Here is an 18165-nt window from a genome sequence, read left to right as displayed (position 1 = left end):
TTTTATTCTGAAAAACAATATATGTATAATCCAAGGCACAAGTCGATCGGGACCAGAAAATAATTTATCTTTCGCCATAGACTGCCGCTCATATTTTTTCGAAAGATAGGTCCCATGGAGGCAATCGGAAGGGGCGGGACTTCGGCTCTCTATAAATTCCGTGAATTACGCGTGATTTCCCCATCCTGCTAGAACTACCAGAGCGATGGCTGCTGCTAGCGAACAACTTTCTTTCGAATCGGCTTTGGCCGCCACTCTGAAAGACTTGAAGTTAAGCTTTTCTCTGAGAAAGGAACTCTCTTTTCCGTCGCTCTGACTACGTTGCTCTGATTGGTTGTAGCGCTATCCTATTGCGTGGAGAGGGAGTTTGAAAGACGACCGTTTATCCCACCCCTCCGGTTGAGCCCTGTCTATGGAGAGTGCCCAGACCCTACATTTAATGTGGGTCTGGCTCGTCAGGCTAGTGAACAAAAGAAGACGTCTATTAACATGTTGCAGCCGGTATAATTGCAGTTAAATGGATGTTGTAAGGCATTTGAACATGCTTAGTCTTACTGGATAATTCTGCTAATTCATTGTGCTGCCCATATCGCACCAATCCTGTGCACGTATATCTGGTAATTACTCAACACTGATGGTGTAATCGTCGAGAATTACACTAAATTATGCAATGACAAAAACACAAGTCATTCGCCTCGCTGAAATTGGATTAGGCAGGCTGACATTTTAATGTCATCTGAAAACATCTCCGTCATTTAGTTATGCTTTTGTGGCTTTTTCAGTTTATCCGGTTACCGTTTGAACCCCGTAATGTAATTGTAGCTCAGACTGTGTCAATGAACATCGGCTGCCTTTCTGTTTAGATGATGTATGTATGTATGAAGTTGAGTCTTTTCTCTGGATTTAATTCCTCTCCACAACAAATTGCAATTAGGATTTAACTGCAAAGACTCACACGGGGGGGGTGGGGGGGAATTGTATTGCAGCCATTAATTCTTTATTTGCAAATAATAGAAATGACTATTAAACACTGTTAGAATATGTAGGTTATACTCAGTTCATATCCACAACTGTGGAAGTATTGTGAGGCCACAGGTGCTGACAGCATGTTTGTTTCGGCAGCCTCTGCAGATAACGCGAGCGGCACCAGCATTTTGCATCAGAGACACAGTAATTAATCTGCTGTCTGTTGGAATAATGTTGCCTTTTGAGATGAATGTCGCGCGCAGAATGTGCTGTTGTGCAACGGTTAATTGGATAAACATGGAGGCTAGAGGACGTGATTCAGTTAGTAATGAGGCTGAAGGCAATATTAAACATTTTGTGAAAAGTTTTGGAGCTAACGTCTGTGAGAACGGCGTCTTGTGAAAAACTAATAGACAACTAGACAACACTGGTAGTTCATGAACAACAGTTAATGCAGGTACAACTAGCTTTCCTGCTGTACGCTAGTGATAAAATATACAAAACAATACTTTCTGTAGATTACTGACAAACCTGTTAGAGGCTTTTATTTAAGAAGCTTGGCCGTGTGTCTTTTCCTTCACCTTTATCCTTCACTGGTTTGATTAAAAGCTCGTGAACGAGTTATTAGATTTTAAACTCCAATGCTTCAATGATTTTTCTCCAAGGAACAGAAAAAAAAAGCTCACTTACATTCAGCTTTAATTGACCTTTGGCTAAGCCCCGCCCTAGAATGTAGATTGACCAATCACAGCTCCCACAGGGGTCCGACACTTTTTCCACAGCGCTCCATTGACTTTAACGCAGGCGTCTCGTATTTTCGGTCTCGGCAGGCTATACTGTCGGTATCCAGGGTATGGATAAGCCCAATGATGTGCGCGCAAAACCCTGTGGAGCTAACCAAAACATCACCGTTACAGCTTAAGTTGCATAGTTGTTGATACGCTAGCACACGCTGAAGAAATACAACGTTATACGTGCGTAACGTTAGTCCGTTTGCTTCGTAATAACGATTATAGAAGTGAATAGAGACGTACCCAGCTTTGCATGAACAGTGTTGCTCCTTGATATTGTCAGTCCCAGCCTCCGTCTCGATTAATAGGATATGCGGTGGTTCACTTTTTGACTGTGACCGGTATGCTTTTGCTTCTATTTGGATGCCTTGTTGTTCGTTGCGTTTCACTTGTATGTCCTGAATATAGCCTTCGAACGCATATTGCAGCCCCTTTTGCCTACTTCTATCGGACACTTTATTTGCTGCTTTATAAAAGTTTGACAAAAGTTCAGCAGGAAGAGCTGTCACAGCATAAGCCATGTTGATACCAGAGCCTTATAGATAACCAGAAAACCACAGCCCAGAAGAGAATGTCGGACGTAGCAACAGTAACTAAGGGGGGCGGGGCTTAGCCAAAGGTCAATTGGAGCTGCCTGTGGTCAGTTCATGTGTGCTTGTGGTAGCTGCTTGTATCATGTGGTGACTTTGACAACTTAAATGTTGTATTTGTATCAATAAATCCAAAAATAAAGCCTCCAAATTATAATGTTTTACAAATAATTAAAATAAATCATTGTTAAAGGAACACTATGTATGATTTAGGTGGATCTGTTAGCAGCAGTGGAATATAGTATTTGTACTTTTCATTAGCGTCTAATCACTTGTAGCTTCTAGCAACAACGGACGACTGTTCCCTGTGTCTGGATTCAAAAGTCGGCCCTTGAACGCACCACAAAGACTGCAGCTGGCACATACGTTCCGGGCCTGTGTGAAATGAAGTGGTCTGGGAAACCGTAAGAGCCACTATTAGCTGGGAGGCCAGGAAGTGCTACAACAATCGGCCAGAGTTGGCCTGAATCATGACGATTCTCATTAGATAAAGATATAAAACCAGAGTCTTGGAACGTTTTGCTTCTTCTCGTGCACTTCTCTAAACTAAACAGAGTAACAGAATGATCTCTCACACCAACTCGTTCTGCCACCGATTTTAAAATGCAAAATTACATCAAACTAGTGGCAATAGTGTGGAAAAACAGGATCCACAGACCCAAACTGACGGTCCGATGCTGGAAAATAGCCAACCATCGGCTTGTCCTTTGAATGAACCCTTTATATCTCAACCCACTATGTTTTACGTAACCAAAAGAGAAACTTAATGCTGATTCTAGAGAGAGGTTTTCATTTTTATTTGTTGGCTGCTGCAGGTTTGCAGCAACACACTTGGATTTAATTAGTTTATTATCTCGCAACCTTATCACTGGATGCCACTAAATCCTACGCACACAAGGCCTTTAACCCAACATAGATCATCAGACTGGTTCGGCTACCTATAATACTTCTAGACCACATTATTGTGCTGCGGTTAATGATTTCTAGTTTAGCACACATTAACACAAGTGCATGATGTGGTCACATTTATCATGAATAATGAGGTTTAGGTTGGTCAGGGTGAATCAGGACCAAAACCGCAGCTCCTAAATACATCCGAAACGTGTTAGACATACTTGTTTTTTTTGGTATTTTGCTTTTGGTTGTCCCTCCCAGTGTATCTGTCCCCTGCAGCGTTCTGTCTGCCAAAGTTAGCATCACCTTTTGCAGATCAGTAGCACAGGAGTGCCATCCTCTCCTCCTCCTCTTCTTCTAGAGTGAGCACATATCTGCTGTACGAGAGCTTGATATCCCCTCCCTGCATCAACGCTGCTTTCTGCACCGGCCCAAATATGTCATTCACTGCAGTTTTTCCCAGCTACAGCAGAGTCTCTGTCTGCAGATGGGATTCTTCCCAGGCCAACAAGCACTCGGAGCTGTAAACAGCCCAACTACTGCTCCACAAATTGGCCCGAAACTCAAAGCCGTAGTCTGGTTCACCCCTCTCATCTGTCAAATTGAGTTATCTGCTATGAACTGTGTTTCTTGTTCGCGTGGAGTCATAAAATAATCTTGAAATAATTCCTTTCTTTTCTCTTTTAAATGGTATTCCAGATCATTTAAAACGATGCACAATCTTAGTCCTCCTCTTCTTCCCGCTGTGTCTTTTCAGTTTGTCGAGAGCTTCTAAAAATAACATTAAAAGCATCCAAAACCTCATTAAAGATTCATCAACGCTGCATCTGGGGGGTGGGGAAGATAAATTTGAGGAGCCACATATGAAATGAGATCATTAAAAACATAAAAAAAAAAAAATACATGTAAATTGCTATTTAGAGAGAAGAGAAATTAAAAACATCTCGTCTCTCTTTGTTTCCCGTAGTGAATAAGCACAAGCCGTGGATCGAGACGACGTACCACGGGATCGTAACGGAAAACGACGACAAAGTTCTCCTGGACCCTCCTCTGATTGCACTGGACAAGGATGCTCCTCTACGCTATGCAGGTGAGAGGGAGAAGGCTAAATGCTGCTGCTGCACTCAGTTCATGTCATTCTAAATGAACGAGGAAGCACATGAATTAATTACCCTGTACGTATCAAGCTCTGTGACTGCGTAACACGTGACGGACGCAGATAAACGGCATAAATAATGAAAAATGTTATAGATATTTCAATGAGGTTTAAAGCCACAGGATCTGAATGAATTATTTATGAGCTGAATTAATTATTCTGGAGCTTTAACGTGGAAGAGGAGCCTCTCGGCTGGAATCACGAGTGCCATAATGATTTCATGTCATCTCAGTGTACATGTTAATGTGTGAAGGTCTCCCTCCCTGTAGGGTATTACATTTCAGTGAAGGTTATATCTGTGCTTTTATACAAATCAAATGATGACTGACTGTAACTGTCGGGTCTTACTTTAATTTCTTTGTTCACTGTAACGTCTGTTAGCGGCTCCTCCTGCACATGCGATTTTTTTATGACTTGCCTGTCATGCTGACGTACAGCTGGCTACCATATCCTCCACATCAGTCCCTTTGATATTCAGATCAAAAAATTGCGTTTCATGTTTCTTCCCCTCCCAGCGGAGAGGCACAATTAGTGTGCTTTATGTACCAAAGCAGCAGGAGCTCTGGGGTTTTTCGCATCACATCAGGATTGACTTTGGCCAGGATTCAAAGCACCACGGCACTGGAAATGATTCACCACCAATTCACATCACATGAGCGGTGTGATCTTTTGTCCGCCGCTCTCCTCACACTTAGCGCTCCACTTTATGTGGCTGTTTTAATCTCAGATTACTTCTCCCGATTTAGAATGTGAGGCTTGAACGTCCACGTGCCGACCAGAGGAGACGTCCATGTACAATATTCCTCATAAAGCGATGTGAAATTTGATTGTTCTCCAGAGCCCATCGGCCTGGCAGTCTTTGAGGTGGGCAACCTCACGAAGAGGCCCAGGAATAGAAAGATATGCCCATTATCTGCACGATGTTTGCCTCCTTTCACAGTAAATTAGGGTTGAGTGCAGAGCTCGGTGCTCCCACTTCTTTCAGCTTGGGCTCCCCTTTTGATAAGCAGGGTTTTGCGAATGGACTGCGTGTCCCTGTGAACCAGCTATCTCTCTCTCTCTCTGTAGTCGGAGCCAGCAGTCTGGCTTCACGTGGCAGCGTTGATGACCTGCTCTGTCATGCCATCCTCCTCCTAGTTACTCCTTGTGTGCCAACGAACAGGGTTCCCTTCAAAGCTAAACCACAGGCCATTCAAACTGCAAGTTGGTAAATGTTTATCAGGAACAAGGAGCCACTGAATGAGTATGCGTGTGTATACACTGATCAGGCAAATTCATCATGACCACTGACCATCTTGTGACCACACAATGTTCTGCTGGGAAGCTTTTGGATCTGGCATTCGTGTGGATGTTACTTAGACATGTACCACCCACCTAGACCAGACCAGGGACCTCCACCCCATAGCAACAAGGTGTTGACCTGGCCTCCAAATTCACTAGATCCCAAACTGATCAAGTATCTGTGGGATGCACTGGAACAAGCCTGATCCAATGAGGCCCTTCCCCTCAACTCACAGGACCCAAAGGCCCCCACTAACAACATCCTGTTGTCAGACACCACAGGACACCCTCAGAAGGTCCATGTTTATTCTCTGATGAGGCACAACTGTTTTGGAGGCACAAAGGAGACGTACACACTGTAATGAATTTTGTGAGGGTGGCTAAAGCGGCAACACCCAGGTGGGAGCAATGACGCCAATGGGAACATGCCAAAAACTGTGCTGTGCTGGCACAAGTCGTGCATTGCCAAGATTGGCGTTGGCCAAAGTCACCACTCTGAGCTCCACAACTCCTCTTTAGGAAGCCTGTGGGTGAACTAGTCGAAACCAAAGTCGTTAAAATGAGCTCAGTGTTCTGCATTTCTAAATCAAAGCTAAAACAAAGGCACTCCCCTCATTCATCACTGTGGATGGATGACTGTACTCCTAACACAAGTGAGAACCGTGAAGTAATTTACCCACCAGATTTAGTTATTGGATTCCTAGAAGAATAATAGACAAAGTGACGGGAAGAACATATCATTGTTCTGCAGCACAGTTCCTGGAAAGGGTTCAGCATATTGACCTTTTAGTGACAATTCTCTGTATTAATTTAGTACCAGTGGTTAAAAGGCCACTGTAGGTCACGACTAACAATCACTGTGATGGCTGAGCTGACCCAAGCTAAGAGGCTTGCGAGGCTATTGGAAAAAACGAAGGAATTCTTGAAACCTAAAAGCTGTGATGGTCACAGAGGCCTTAACTGCTGACTGCCCCCAAATGTGATATCCATCCATTAACTATACACGCTTATACAAAACAAACTGAACCACATCCAGCTCACTAGAGGCAGTAGAAGGGATTTAAAACAGAAGAAAGAAATGCAACCATTAAACACAGGTCAGGGTTTTCATCTTTTATTTTTTCGCTCTTTAGAATAAACAACAAATGACGGAGAAATTATTCAACTGACTGATAAAATGCATCATCCAACTAGGGCTGCATGGTTCAAATGGACCATAGGTCTGTTGTAGTGGAGTAAAAGATCTCTAGCGATCTTTTTACGTGCAGTTATACACTCATCTTTGACAAAATACTTGCATCCCGGTAGCACACGTTTTCAGACTGAAGGTTTTTAGCACATGCATAAACCCCAGCTGGTCCATTAGATAAATGGAAACCCTATCTTTAGCAATATGCATTGCCACCGCATCTGTTTCAGCTGCTGCCTTTAGTTGCAGCGGCTTTTTAAACAAACCCACAATTTGCTCGAGGTCTGATGCCGCAAAACTGAACCAGTTTCAAAGCGGAAATAACTTATTCTCCTAAACCGCAAATTTGAATAATTGATTAAACTGATTTATCGGCCAGCCTTGGCTTTCACTAAACACAAGTGTGATCTTTTGAAAAGACCAACAGTCCTCCTCTCACATCCTGTCATCGAAAAATTAAGTAGTTGTTCATTGTTGTCACTTCATTGGTTTCTTCCTCTTTAAAGGATTTTCTTTAATAAAACTGCAAAGACATTTCATAAATGTTTGAATCCTTTCATTTTCCGACCTACAGAAGATTTCTGATGGCTTGTAACTTGATATGTTTCCTTCCTTGCCTTCTTATGTGTTTCATTCTGAGCTTTAACTCGTCTTTTAACTGATCTTCTCTCCCTTCCTTGTAGAGAGTTTTGAGGTGACCCTCACTGAAGAAGGTGATCTTGGGCTCTTTCTTCTGCTTACTTGTTACTATTAACCCACTAACGGCAAAAAAAAAAAACGCCATCCACACTTTTACACAGAAACTCCTGCTCATGCTCTGTGATTTCCCCATTTGGTTTTTCTTCTCAACTTTGCGTTTTTTTTTTCCTCACCTCGAATTATTTGGAGTTCCAACAGCTGGATGAAAAGTGTGATGTGGGGCCGACTGATCTTAGAAATATCTGTGCATGAGACATCCATTGCAGTTTGCAGACCCTAACAGTTTTTCAGCCGTCGCCAGGATAGAGAAAGCTGCTTAAAAAAACAGGAGTTTCAGTCACTTTGCTTGCCCTGTTAAAAGCCACATTTTCAAATTTTAAAGCCTGCATCCGTATCTTCTTAACGCTTGCGGCAATCGAAGCAGAAATTGGTTTTTTAAAAGCGTGCCTCTGTGCACTTCAAGTGACTCCTGTAGACCTTTTTGATTCTTCAAACTAGATTGCTGAGATTGTTAACTAATGCAAACTCTCTGCTGCAAAGTTTCTGTTGTTGCATCTTTGCCTCAGTGGGTCTCCTGAGTTAATCCTCCACCACTAATCTCCACCATTAGCATGGCTGCAGTTATCATTTGATGTGGATGTCAAGCAAGCTGATATTTCTAACCCCAGTTCTCATCCAGTACCTTTTTTTTTTTTTGTTTGAAAACTGTTGTCGTACCGGTTTGATTCTCTATGATTTCACGATTTTGTTTGGATTCATTTTGCAGTAGTGAGAGGCTAAATTACACAGGAAGACTTTTAAGGTTTAATTGTGGAAAAAAAAATATATATATATATATTATTAGAAGTGCTTTTCTTTCACAGACGTTTTGGGGGGTTTTGATGGCTGAATTGGAGCTGTATCACCTTACCACAGAGCGCTCTATTGTTAAGAATTCAAATTTAATTTCTTTTATTTATGTGAATTATCGTTTCTCTTTTAAGCTAGGTTGTAATTTCTCTAAATGATCTTCCTTTCAAATCCTGTGCTGAGCTTGGTTTCGTGACTTTGATTTATGATATCTTAAGTACTCCTGTGAAATGCCTGTCCACATATTTTCAGTTTCTGCCTGCATGACTGGATGCAATGTTTTCAAGTGGCTTGGAAAAATACACTCTGTCTACTGATGCTCAATGTCCCACACCCTCTCCCGACTCCCTTCCCCTACTCCTCACCCATATGACATGCGTTTGGGCTTCCTCCACAGACACCACGCCACCCCAATCTACAACAACTCCCTGGCTCCCACAACCTGTGGCTGATGTTTTTTTTTTTAAATTCATTTATTTTTTTGCATTAATTTACTTGTTTTGCAGTTAACATATATATTTTTTTTAGTTTATTTTAAATTTTAATTTCACAGCTGACATCAGTCAGTCATTCTGAGCAAAGCTTTCTCTTGGCTCTTAACGTGTTCAGGTGAGATTTGCGGCTTCAGGATCCACGGGCAGAATGTCCCCTTCGAGGCGGTGGTCCTGGACAAGTCCACGGGCGAGGGGGTCATCAGGGCCAAGGACAAGCTGGACTGCGAGCTGCAAAAGGAGCACACCTTCACCATCCAAGCCTACGACTGTGGAGAGGGTCCCGACGGCGCCAACATGAAGAAATCCCACAAGTGAGTCAACCTGAGATCTTAACCAGATTCTGTTCGGGGTTGGCAGCAGCCACCTCCCATATGTCCACCTCCCAGACAATGAGAGGTCAGTCGATGATTTATTAAACACAAAATGAAGACCTGCCCTCGAGACTGTATAGAATAATTTATCTACTTTCACACATAACCCATCTGGTGTGTTTTTTTTGGTGGGGTGCAACCACAGGAAAGCATAAATATAGATTTGTGGTTTTTGTAGGAAATCAGAAGCCAGCTTTATATTAAATCTGGCTCATTGTGGGAACTGTCAAGAGAGTCACGCCCCAACTGAGCCATGTAATTATCCATGATCATTTTGTAACTGTGGTGACATGAATACACACAAGGACTCATCAATCAAAGAGTGGAAAAAAGGAGTGTAATGAGCTACTTAATGGATATCTCCTCATGAAAAAATAAAAAAAAAGTTTGGGTTCTCTCATTATGACGTGAGGTCTATATTAGTTGATTGATTCAGCCCAAAATTAAGCAACTATTTTGATCATTCATTAATAGTTTTTGTCATAATTTTAAAGGAAAAACGTGAGGATCTAATGCGTTGCTTTGTTATTATATTAGAGTAAAGTAACTTAATTGGGGTTTTGGACTTTACATTGATCAAAAAATGAAGAACTAAAAAACTTTTGTCTAAATAATGATGAATAGGGTGGTGAGTCGTAGCTCTAATGAGGTCCAGTAGCGGTCTGAACATTGCGTGCCTATTATCAGCCTTTGCACAGCTCTTTGTGACACCACAATAGATGCACAAATAAACACATACGATCCAGTTCAGCTGCTTTGACTTTCTACCAGCCACCAGGATTTGACGCAGGATAACAGTAGCCAAACACAACAAACTAATGCACTTCCTGCCAGTCTCCTCTCTTACTACGACCCATGATAAGGCGGTGTGATCACAAACCGAAGGCAGTAACGTGAAATCAATTTATTTGACCCAAACTCAAGCGTGAAACTCCTAAATTGTCCTGACTTGAGCATCTCTCTAACTTCTATCAGGGCGACCGTCCACATCCAAGTGAACGACATCAACGAGTACTCCCCGGTGTTCAAGGAGAAGTCCTACAAAGCCACCGTCATCGAGGGAAAGAAGTACGACAGCATCCTGAAGGTGGAGGCGGTGGACGCGGACTGCTCGTTCCAGTTCAGCCAAATCTGCAACTACGAGATTGTGACCCCTGATGTGCCCTTCACCATCGACAAAGACGGTAAGAAACCTCCGCGCAGTGGCCTTGTGTCTGTTCTCGTTGGAGGAGGCTGCAGATCGATTTGTGTAAACAATGATACCGCGAGGATATAATTTATAATTCACCGCAGCTTGCACAAGCTTGCGAGACATTGACGGCCTTCTTGAAATGTCACCCAAGTGTCTGACTAGTATAAGATTACACACCTTTGTACCTTGTAAAACAATTTTAAAAGATCCAGTGAAAGGCTTCAGATATGATGCAGATCAACCAGTATGACGACACTAAATATTGATTGTGACAAATAATTAGTGTTGGAAGGAGGTGGAAATTAAAAGAACCTGAGATGGCATCGATGTCACACATTAGCGTGATATTGAACTCTCAGTATAGCATCTCAAGAAAAAAAGACTCAAAATATTATGATGTGGTCCAAAACAATGTCAGTCAATATATTGTGCTTTTACTTTGGATTCAACAGTGAATCACTTTTGAGGGGTTTTCCCACGCGGCCCTTTGCGTTTCATCTGGGATATTTAATGGGTTTATACGTGTTGTGCTGTCTGTCTCATTTTTTTATAACAAAGCCTGATCCTGGCTTGATTCCTGCTTCACTCAGGTTTCATCAAGAACACAGAGAAACTGAGCTATGGCAAAGAGCACATGTACAAGCTGACTGTGACGGCCTACGACTGCGGAAAGAACCGAGCCTCCGAGGACGTGCTGGTCAAGATCAGCGTCAAGCCCACCTGCAAACCCAGCTGGCAAGGTATCAAAGCACTCCTCTCCTCGGTGTAGGTGTGTCTGTGTTGAATAAAAAGAATCCGCTGATACAGTCCACACAGGCTAGTTAAAGTTTATTTAACTCGTTTACGGCTTTAATTCCAAAGAAGTGAACCCGGAAGATTGTGTTTACTGCTCAGCTGTTAAAAGAACACCTTTTCATTATTTTCTCATTATTTTTTTCAGGCTTCAATAAGAGGATTGAATACGAGCCTGGCACAGGTAGCCTGGCCCTCTTCCCCAGCATGCACCTGGAGACCTGTGATGAGCCCATCACTTCCATCCGAGCCAACATTGAGCTGGAAACCAACCATATTGGGAAGGGCTGCGACCGTGACACCTACTCTGAGAAGTCGCTGCACAAGTTGTGCGGTAAGTAAAATGCTCCAGTACAAATAGTATTTTTTTGACACATCTACATGTGCTCAACATAATTCCTCTGACCATCGTTGCTTCTTCAGGAGCTAGCTCCGGCACCGTGGAGCTCCTCCCTGCACCCAGCAGCTCCGCCAACTGGACGGTAGGTCTCCCCACCGACAACGGGCATGACAGCGACCAGGTGTTTGAGTTCAATGGCACCCAGGCCATCAAGGTTCCTGACGGTATGGTGAACACCAACCTGAAGGAGCCGTTCACCATCTCTGTGTGGATGAGGCACGGCCCCGGGGCCCATGAGAAGGAGACCATCCTCTGCAACTCTGACAAGACAGGTAAAGACAGGTCTTATCCAAATCATCCAAAGTAAACATGCATATTTAAAGTCATACCCTGTTATTCAAAGGTAGTCGGCCTGTCGCATACAAATTTAATACAAACCGGTTAAATAATATCTGCAGAACATTTCTTTTCTGTCACTTCATGAGATAAAACTTCTACCATACAAGCTTTAATCATTATCTATTCATGCACTAAGGAGGTCTAAATCTGTTTTTAATTCTTGTGGTGTCGGTGTGGCACGCTCATTACTGCTGCACATATGGTGCCTGAAAGCATGCCTCTGATACAAGCAATACAAAAATAAAAAACCCACCATCACCTCTGTGTTCGTGCCCATCTGGCTCACTAACTTCTATGTTTTTTTTCTCACCTCTTCTGAGTGACTTTTTCCATTTTTTTTGCCAGTGGTTGTACATTTTTGCGTGTGGTCACAGTCACGGGCTCCTTGATCTTATTGACTGTAAAGTCTCTGCCGTGGGCCAGAGAAAGGACGAGGGGGGTGGGTTCAGTTCATCAGCTTCTGTCGGGCTGCTTATATAAGAAGGATTACATCAGTGCGGCTGTGCCCTGGACAGGAAGCTCCCATAGGCATGATCTCAGCGCCATTCATGACCTCCATTCTGCACACAGTCGCAGGGACACGAATCTCACGTTCTGTTCATTTCTTACACAAACCACATAAAAAATAACAACTATTAGGATCAAATTTGCAGCATCAGTGGGCACCGAACGGGCATAATCATAAATCAGCGGAGTGGTTCTTTGCTTAAGATATTAAGCTTTGGTTTTATTTCTAGGAGACAAATCAGAGAAAACACATTTATTAAAATAAATCTGATGTTACTTGTATACGCTGAGACAGGCCAGTGGTGAAGTTGTTCTGAGGCACATAACTTGTGTTTACTAATATCTTTACTGCACTTTTGGCATCAGTTGTAAATAGACCTTTTCCTCTTTATCCTGACGCCTGCATCGCGTTGTCTTTGCAGAGATGAACAGACACCACTACTCCCTCTACGTCCACAACTGCAGGCTGATCTTGCTCCTGCGCCAGGATCCGTCGGAGGCCGAGAACTACAAACCAGCAGAGTTCCACTGGAAACTCGACCAGGTCAGCCGCTACTTAAACCAAACCTTTAGCGCATGATGATGGCAAGATCTATGCATAATAGAATAAAAGTAAGCAACAGCTCTTCCATTGCCTCTGTTGTGTTCTCCACAGGTGTGTGACAAAGAGTGGCATCACTACGTGCTAAATGTGGAGTTCCCCGCGGTTTCTTTGTTCGTGGACGGCACAACCTTTGAGCCGTTCCTGGTTACAGAGGACTACCCAATGCACTCCTCTAAGATTGAAACCCAGCTCACCATTGGGGCCTGCTGGCAAGGTAAACCCATGAATTACGTTTTTCTTCATGTATAAATAGCTGAGAGGAATCATATAAAACCCAGTAAGTCCCTCTAACTTATAGCTGATTCTCTGTTTTCAGTGAACTTTTCCTATCTTTAATGATTAAAAAGCAAAATATATTTGAATTCTACCTGTTATTCTCTTACTCACAGTGTGCATATTATTTTACAGTCAGCCCTCGCAGTATTAACTCTCTCTTCGATTCTCAAATGATGCACCGTGACCTCTTGTGCAGCGCCTGAATCTCTCCTGCAGATCCTCAACCTTTCCTCCCTGTCTCTCCCTGCTCTCTTGTCTCTGTCCTTTTCAGAAACCTCAGGACATGACAATGACACTGAGACAGTCCCTGAGCCCACCTCAGGTTGCTCAAGTCTTTCCCTTACTCCTCAGCTATGTCCATGTGTCCACAGTGTCCCACCATGCTAACTGCATCCCTCATACCATTTTGACTAGAATGAGCCCCACACATTCTAGCTGCAAAAAGATTATTTATTTTTTGTTTGTTTGGGCAGCATTGATGAGTCTGACGTGATTCAGTGCTTCCTGATTATTTTTATATTGTTTTTCCTCCTCCATTTATTGGCTGTTTTCTCTGCAGCAGCCAGACTGATTTTTTTTTAACTACAACCTGATACCAGCAGGACAGAAATAAACACATAATGAGTGCAAAACTCTGACGTGGCTGCAGCATTTTGGCCGTGTTGGCTTTTCTCAGAGTGTCACCTTGGGTTTAAAAGCAGTATCTCCTCCGTATCAGATAACAAACCTACAGCAGCGCACCCACTCACACACACACACGGCACCGGATGACCTTGAGATGTAGTTAGTCACTGATGCTGCAGTGGTGCAGACTTAATGCTTGATATGATTTGACAGTAAAGACATAAATAGTTTCCTCTCGTTCAGCAGGATTGATCCACGTCACAGTTATTCTACAGCTGTATTGTAATGTCCAGGATCTAAATTTCAGAACATCTTTCTAGTTGGTTCAATTAAGGTGACTAAAAAAGGGATTATTTTGTCATCATCTTAGTTAATCCCTTCTACGAGTTTCTTTTTTTTCCCCCCGTTGATCCCATTTCTTTTCCACAGCAGTTCACCCTTTTAACGCAAATGTTGCATGTGCCAAAGGCGTTTTTAAGCTCATCCATCATTTGCCTGTCTTGCTCTCCGGCCTCAGGCCTCGTAAGGCCACACGCACTAACTCGCATGAACTCCATTGCACACCGAGACAGCAGCATGCTTGAATCTCCAGAGAAGGTGAAGTCTGCGGTGTGTGTCCACGTTAGAGTAACCGCTTCTCGTGTCGTCTTTATTTTGACGTGACCAGGTGCAAGCGCTCGAATGGCTCAGTTTTTCCGGGGGAACCTAGCCGGGCTGATCATCCGCTCTGGCAAGCTGGAGAACAAGAAGGTGATCGACTGCCTGTACACCTGCAAGGAAGGACTTGACGTGCAGCTGCCTGAGGAGGTAGCTTCAGCGGTCAAGGTGAGGAAGGGACTGGAATGTGAGAATACTTGTGCATCCAGAAGACAATTAAACCTAATGGTGACCTTTTAGGCTCATGACACGAAGGTTGTATCTATGTGTGAGTTGTTTGGACAGCAGATTTCTTTTCTTAACTATTTCTTAAACCCACTTAAAATCCAAAGCAGTAGTTGGAATAGACCCACATTTCCATCACATCTAGCTTTGTTTGTATTGTCTGGCTTTGTTTGAACAACTTGTCTTTGTCCCTCCTGGAAACTCATCAAGTCGCCTGATGTTTATCCCACTTCAGACAAACATGCACAGAAAAAAAACAATCAAATTAAATGTTTACATGGTTAGCAGGCACATACATTTTCTTATTGAATAGATTATCAAAGGTTTACACCACCCCTGTCAATCTAACTGAATTGTAATGGGTAATGACTAATCTAACACATGTTTTATTGATAGGGTTGAGCCATGTCCCAGACTAGATCATCTCAAATCACTAAATCCCTGTTTTCTCTCCTCTCAGGTGGAGTTCAACCCCAACCAGTCCTCTCTGACCGTGGAAGGAGATGACATCGACGCCTTCGACAAGGTCATGCAGCACATCTCCTACCTGAACTCCCGCCAGTTCCCAACCCCTGGCATCAGGCACCTTCGTATCTCCACCACCGTCAAGTAAGTGGCAGAAGCTAAAAAATCTATGTTCTCTGTCTTCTCTGCTCGGCCTCTGTCTCCTTCCGTCACCTCCTCTGTCGGCTAGCAGCAGCTTAATGTTTATAAAAGAGGTTCTTTCTGCCTTTTTAGGACGTTTAGGAAAGGTTTGTCTTGCTACTTTAAATGTAAGGATGGTTTGCGCAGGTGAAATAGAGGTCAAGACTGTGTTTTTATATTGACTTACACACCATTGTTGCCATTTAGGTGTCTCCAATATATTTCATTTCATTATAATGAGTGTGCGCATCCTCAACTTGATGCTTATAATTCTGACTATGGAGGCAGAGCACTTTCAAAATGCCTCTTTTGCCTTTTTGCAGCTTCATCAAAATGTAAAAGAAAGATTCAGGTTTTTATGTATTTAACGTTCTTCCCCAGATGCTTCAACGAGGAGTCCTGCGTAACGGTGCCAGACGCTGAAGGCTATGTGATGGTGCTGCAGCCAGAGGAGCCCAAGATCAGCCTGAGCGGCATCGACCACTTCGCTCGCAGCGCTGCCGAATTCGAGAGCCAGGAAGGAGTGACGCTGTTCCCCGAGCTGCGCATCGTGAGCACGATCACCCGCGAAGTGGAGGCCGACACCGAGTCTGAAGCTGCAGAGGGAGCCGACGATGACCCCACAGGTAAAAGACACTTAACTTGTATCTTATAATATATTCTACGGAAATGAGCAGATATAGATAACATATTTATCGCAGGATTAAATGTTTGCTTGAGTTGTAATCCTGAAGCATGGCCACATGTGTAATCTATAAGTATTGAGAGCTATTTAGCTAAATTACCTGAATGTGTCTGCAGGCACAGTGACTTTACCGTTGATAGCCATGTGTAGGTATACAGTAGCGTGTTAGGATTAGGCCAGGGGGATGAAGGGATTGGACAGACTCAGTACGAGAGGAAGGCAGCGAGAAAAGAGATAAGTTGTTTACTACTTTATGGGAGGGGTCAGTGACCGTCCGCGCCATCTGTTGGGTTCGTCTATGAGCTTAAAGGAGGACAGACAATAGGCATGCACCGAGGCTGACACAGATACAGCGACATTCGATGTCCTGTGGCACAGCAGCGGGCCATATGGGACAAAGGGGCTTACAGAGATCTGTTGCTATTACCTGCGTTACCCTGCCCCACCTTACACAAGCAGAAAACAAGAGATGTGACAGCAGATGATTAAGAGTCCCCGCACAGGAGCTTCCATTGAGTCAGAAGGTGCAGACTGTAGGTGCATGAAATATGAATGTTGATTCTTGAGAAACTCTCAAGAGTTCATATTAAATAATAGAATCAGTTCTTTTTGGATGAGTTTTTGTACAGTTTTCTATGTTTAACATCTGTCCCTGGATTGAATTTCAAGTACTACAGTGTAATTTAACATCAATTTCTGTTCACAAAGAAACAAAATACAGCTTTTAACACGTAAAATAAGAAACATAATCTCTGTTAAGATCTCTTTGGTCACAATATGCAGTAGATCATGATGAAGAACAGCTGTTGACATTAACAGTACAGCAGTATAATAATATTAAGGTAGCTTAATCTGCTGCACCGGTCGGGGTGTCTTGTGCAAGGTTGCCAGCTTTCTAAATGTCTGAGCTGCATTGTCCCAGATTTGTTTGCTCTAGGAAAGTTACTCATCTTACTGCTTCTATTCAGTTCTTTTCCTTATTTGGTTTCAGGGTTTTTTCCATTTATTGATATCTGAAGTGAGATCACTAACATTTGTTCCTTTGCTCTGACAACTTTGTCTTTGTACTTGGAAAGTGCGTTCAGGAAGAAATTTGAGAAACACAGAAAAGATGTGGTTTCGTATTTTGTAAAGTTTTCTTTTTATGTCAGGTGTTTGTTCAGAAGCTCAGAATGAACATTAACTTGTAAATTACACGAACAATGAACCTACATAGAGTCTAATCTCTGTTCGTTTCTCGTACAGTCCAAGAGACCGTGGTGTCAGAGGAGATCATGCACAACCTGGACACCTGTGAAGTGACTGTGGTTGGAGACGAGCTGGACGGGGAGCACGAGAGCTTGGAGGTGGACATGTCCCAGCTGAAGCAGCGCGCCTTAGAGATGAGCTCATCTAACCTGGGCCTCGTCATCACTGGTACGAGGGAATACCTCCGCTGTCACGTAGCCGTTTCTCTCTAACATGTAGAGGTATGACTGATTAAAACGTTTCTGACACCTCTTTGCATTCCAGGTGTGAACACCATGTCCAACTATGAGCAGGTCCTGCATCTCATCCGGTACAAGAACTGGCACACCGAGGCTCTCTTTGACAGGAAATTCAAACTGGTCTGCTCTGAACTCAACGGCCGCTACATCAGCAACGACTTCAAGGTCGAGGTAGGGTTAGGACGAGTGGCCCGATGTTACTGAATCATTCTTGTGTCCCATCGCGATACTGCTAATATGTAAAAATGGAAATTTGACAACATTTTGAAGCAGTTTACATGTGGGTTTCTGTTTGCATTCTCTCCAGGTAAATGTTATCCACACCGCCAACCCTGTGGAGCATGCCAACAACGCCATGGTGCAGCCCAACTTCGTCAACCCCATCCATCACGCCTCCGTGGATCTGTCCGGTCACAACTTGGTCAACGCTCACCAGGCCTCAGGTACCGAAG

The 18165-nt window shown here is 43.3% G+C and overlaps 1 protein-coding gene across 1 annotated transcript in view; it reads left to right on the top strand.

The window, feature by feature from the left end:
• The window catches only part of clstn1 (calsyntenin 1), a 37819-nt gene that overhangs the window by 13391 nt on the left and 6263 nt on the right, over positions 1-18165 (top strand). Inside the window, exons 2-15 of the mRNA XM_084553253.1 lie at positions 4209-4331; positions 9025-9220; positions 10256-10464; positions 11063-11212; positions 11413-11598; positions 11688-11936; positions 12933-13054; positions 13166-13328; positions 14682-14839; positions 15357-15505; positions 15923-16167; positions 17472-17642; positions 17739-17884; positions 18021-18156. Of these exons, the coding sequence (XP_084409379.1) occupies positions 4209-4331; positions 9025-9220; positions 10256-10464; positions 11063-11212; positions 11413-11598; positions 11688-11936; positions 12933-13054; positions 13166-13328; positions 14682-14839; positions 15357-15505; positions 15923-16167; positions 17472-17642; positions 17739-17884; positions 18021-18156 (2403 nt within the window). The remainder of the gene's footprint in view (positions 1-4208; positions 4332-9024; positions 9221-10255; positions 10465-11062; positions 11213-11412; positions 11599-11687; positions 11937-12932; positions 13055-13165; positions 13329-14681; positions 14840-15356; positions 15506-15922; positions 16168-17471; positions 17643-17738; positions 17885-18020; positions 18157-18165) is intronic.

The sequence above is a fragment of the Chelon labrosus genome (genome assembly GCF_963514085.1).
Source record: "Chelon labrosus genome assembly, chromosome: 10".
Classification (NCBI taxonomy): domain Eukaryota; kingdom Metazoa; phylum Chordata; class Actinopteri; order Mugiliformes; family Mugilidae; genus Chelon; species Chelon labrosus.
Note: the sequence above shows the minus strand (reverse complement) of the source record. Positions and strands in the feature narration are given on the sequence as shown.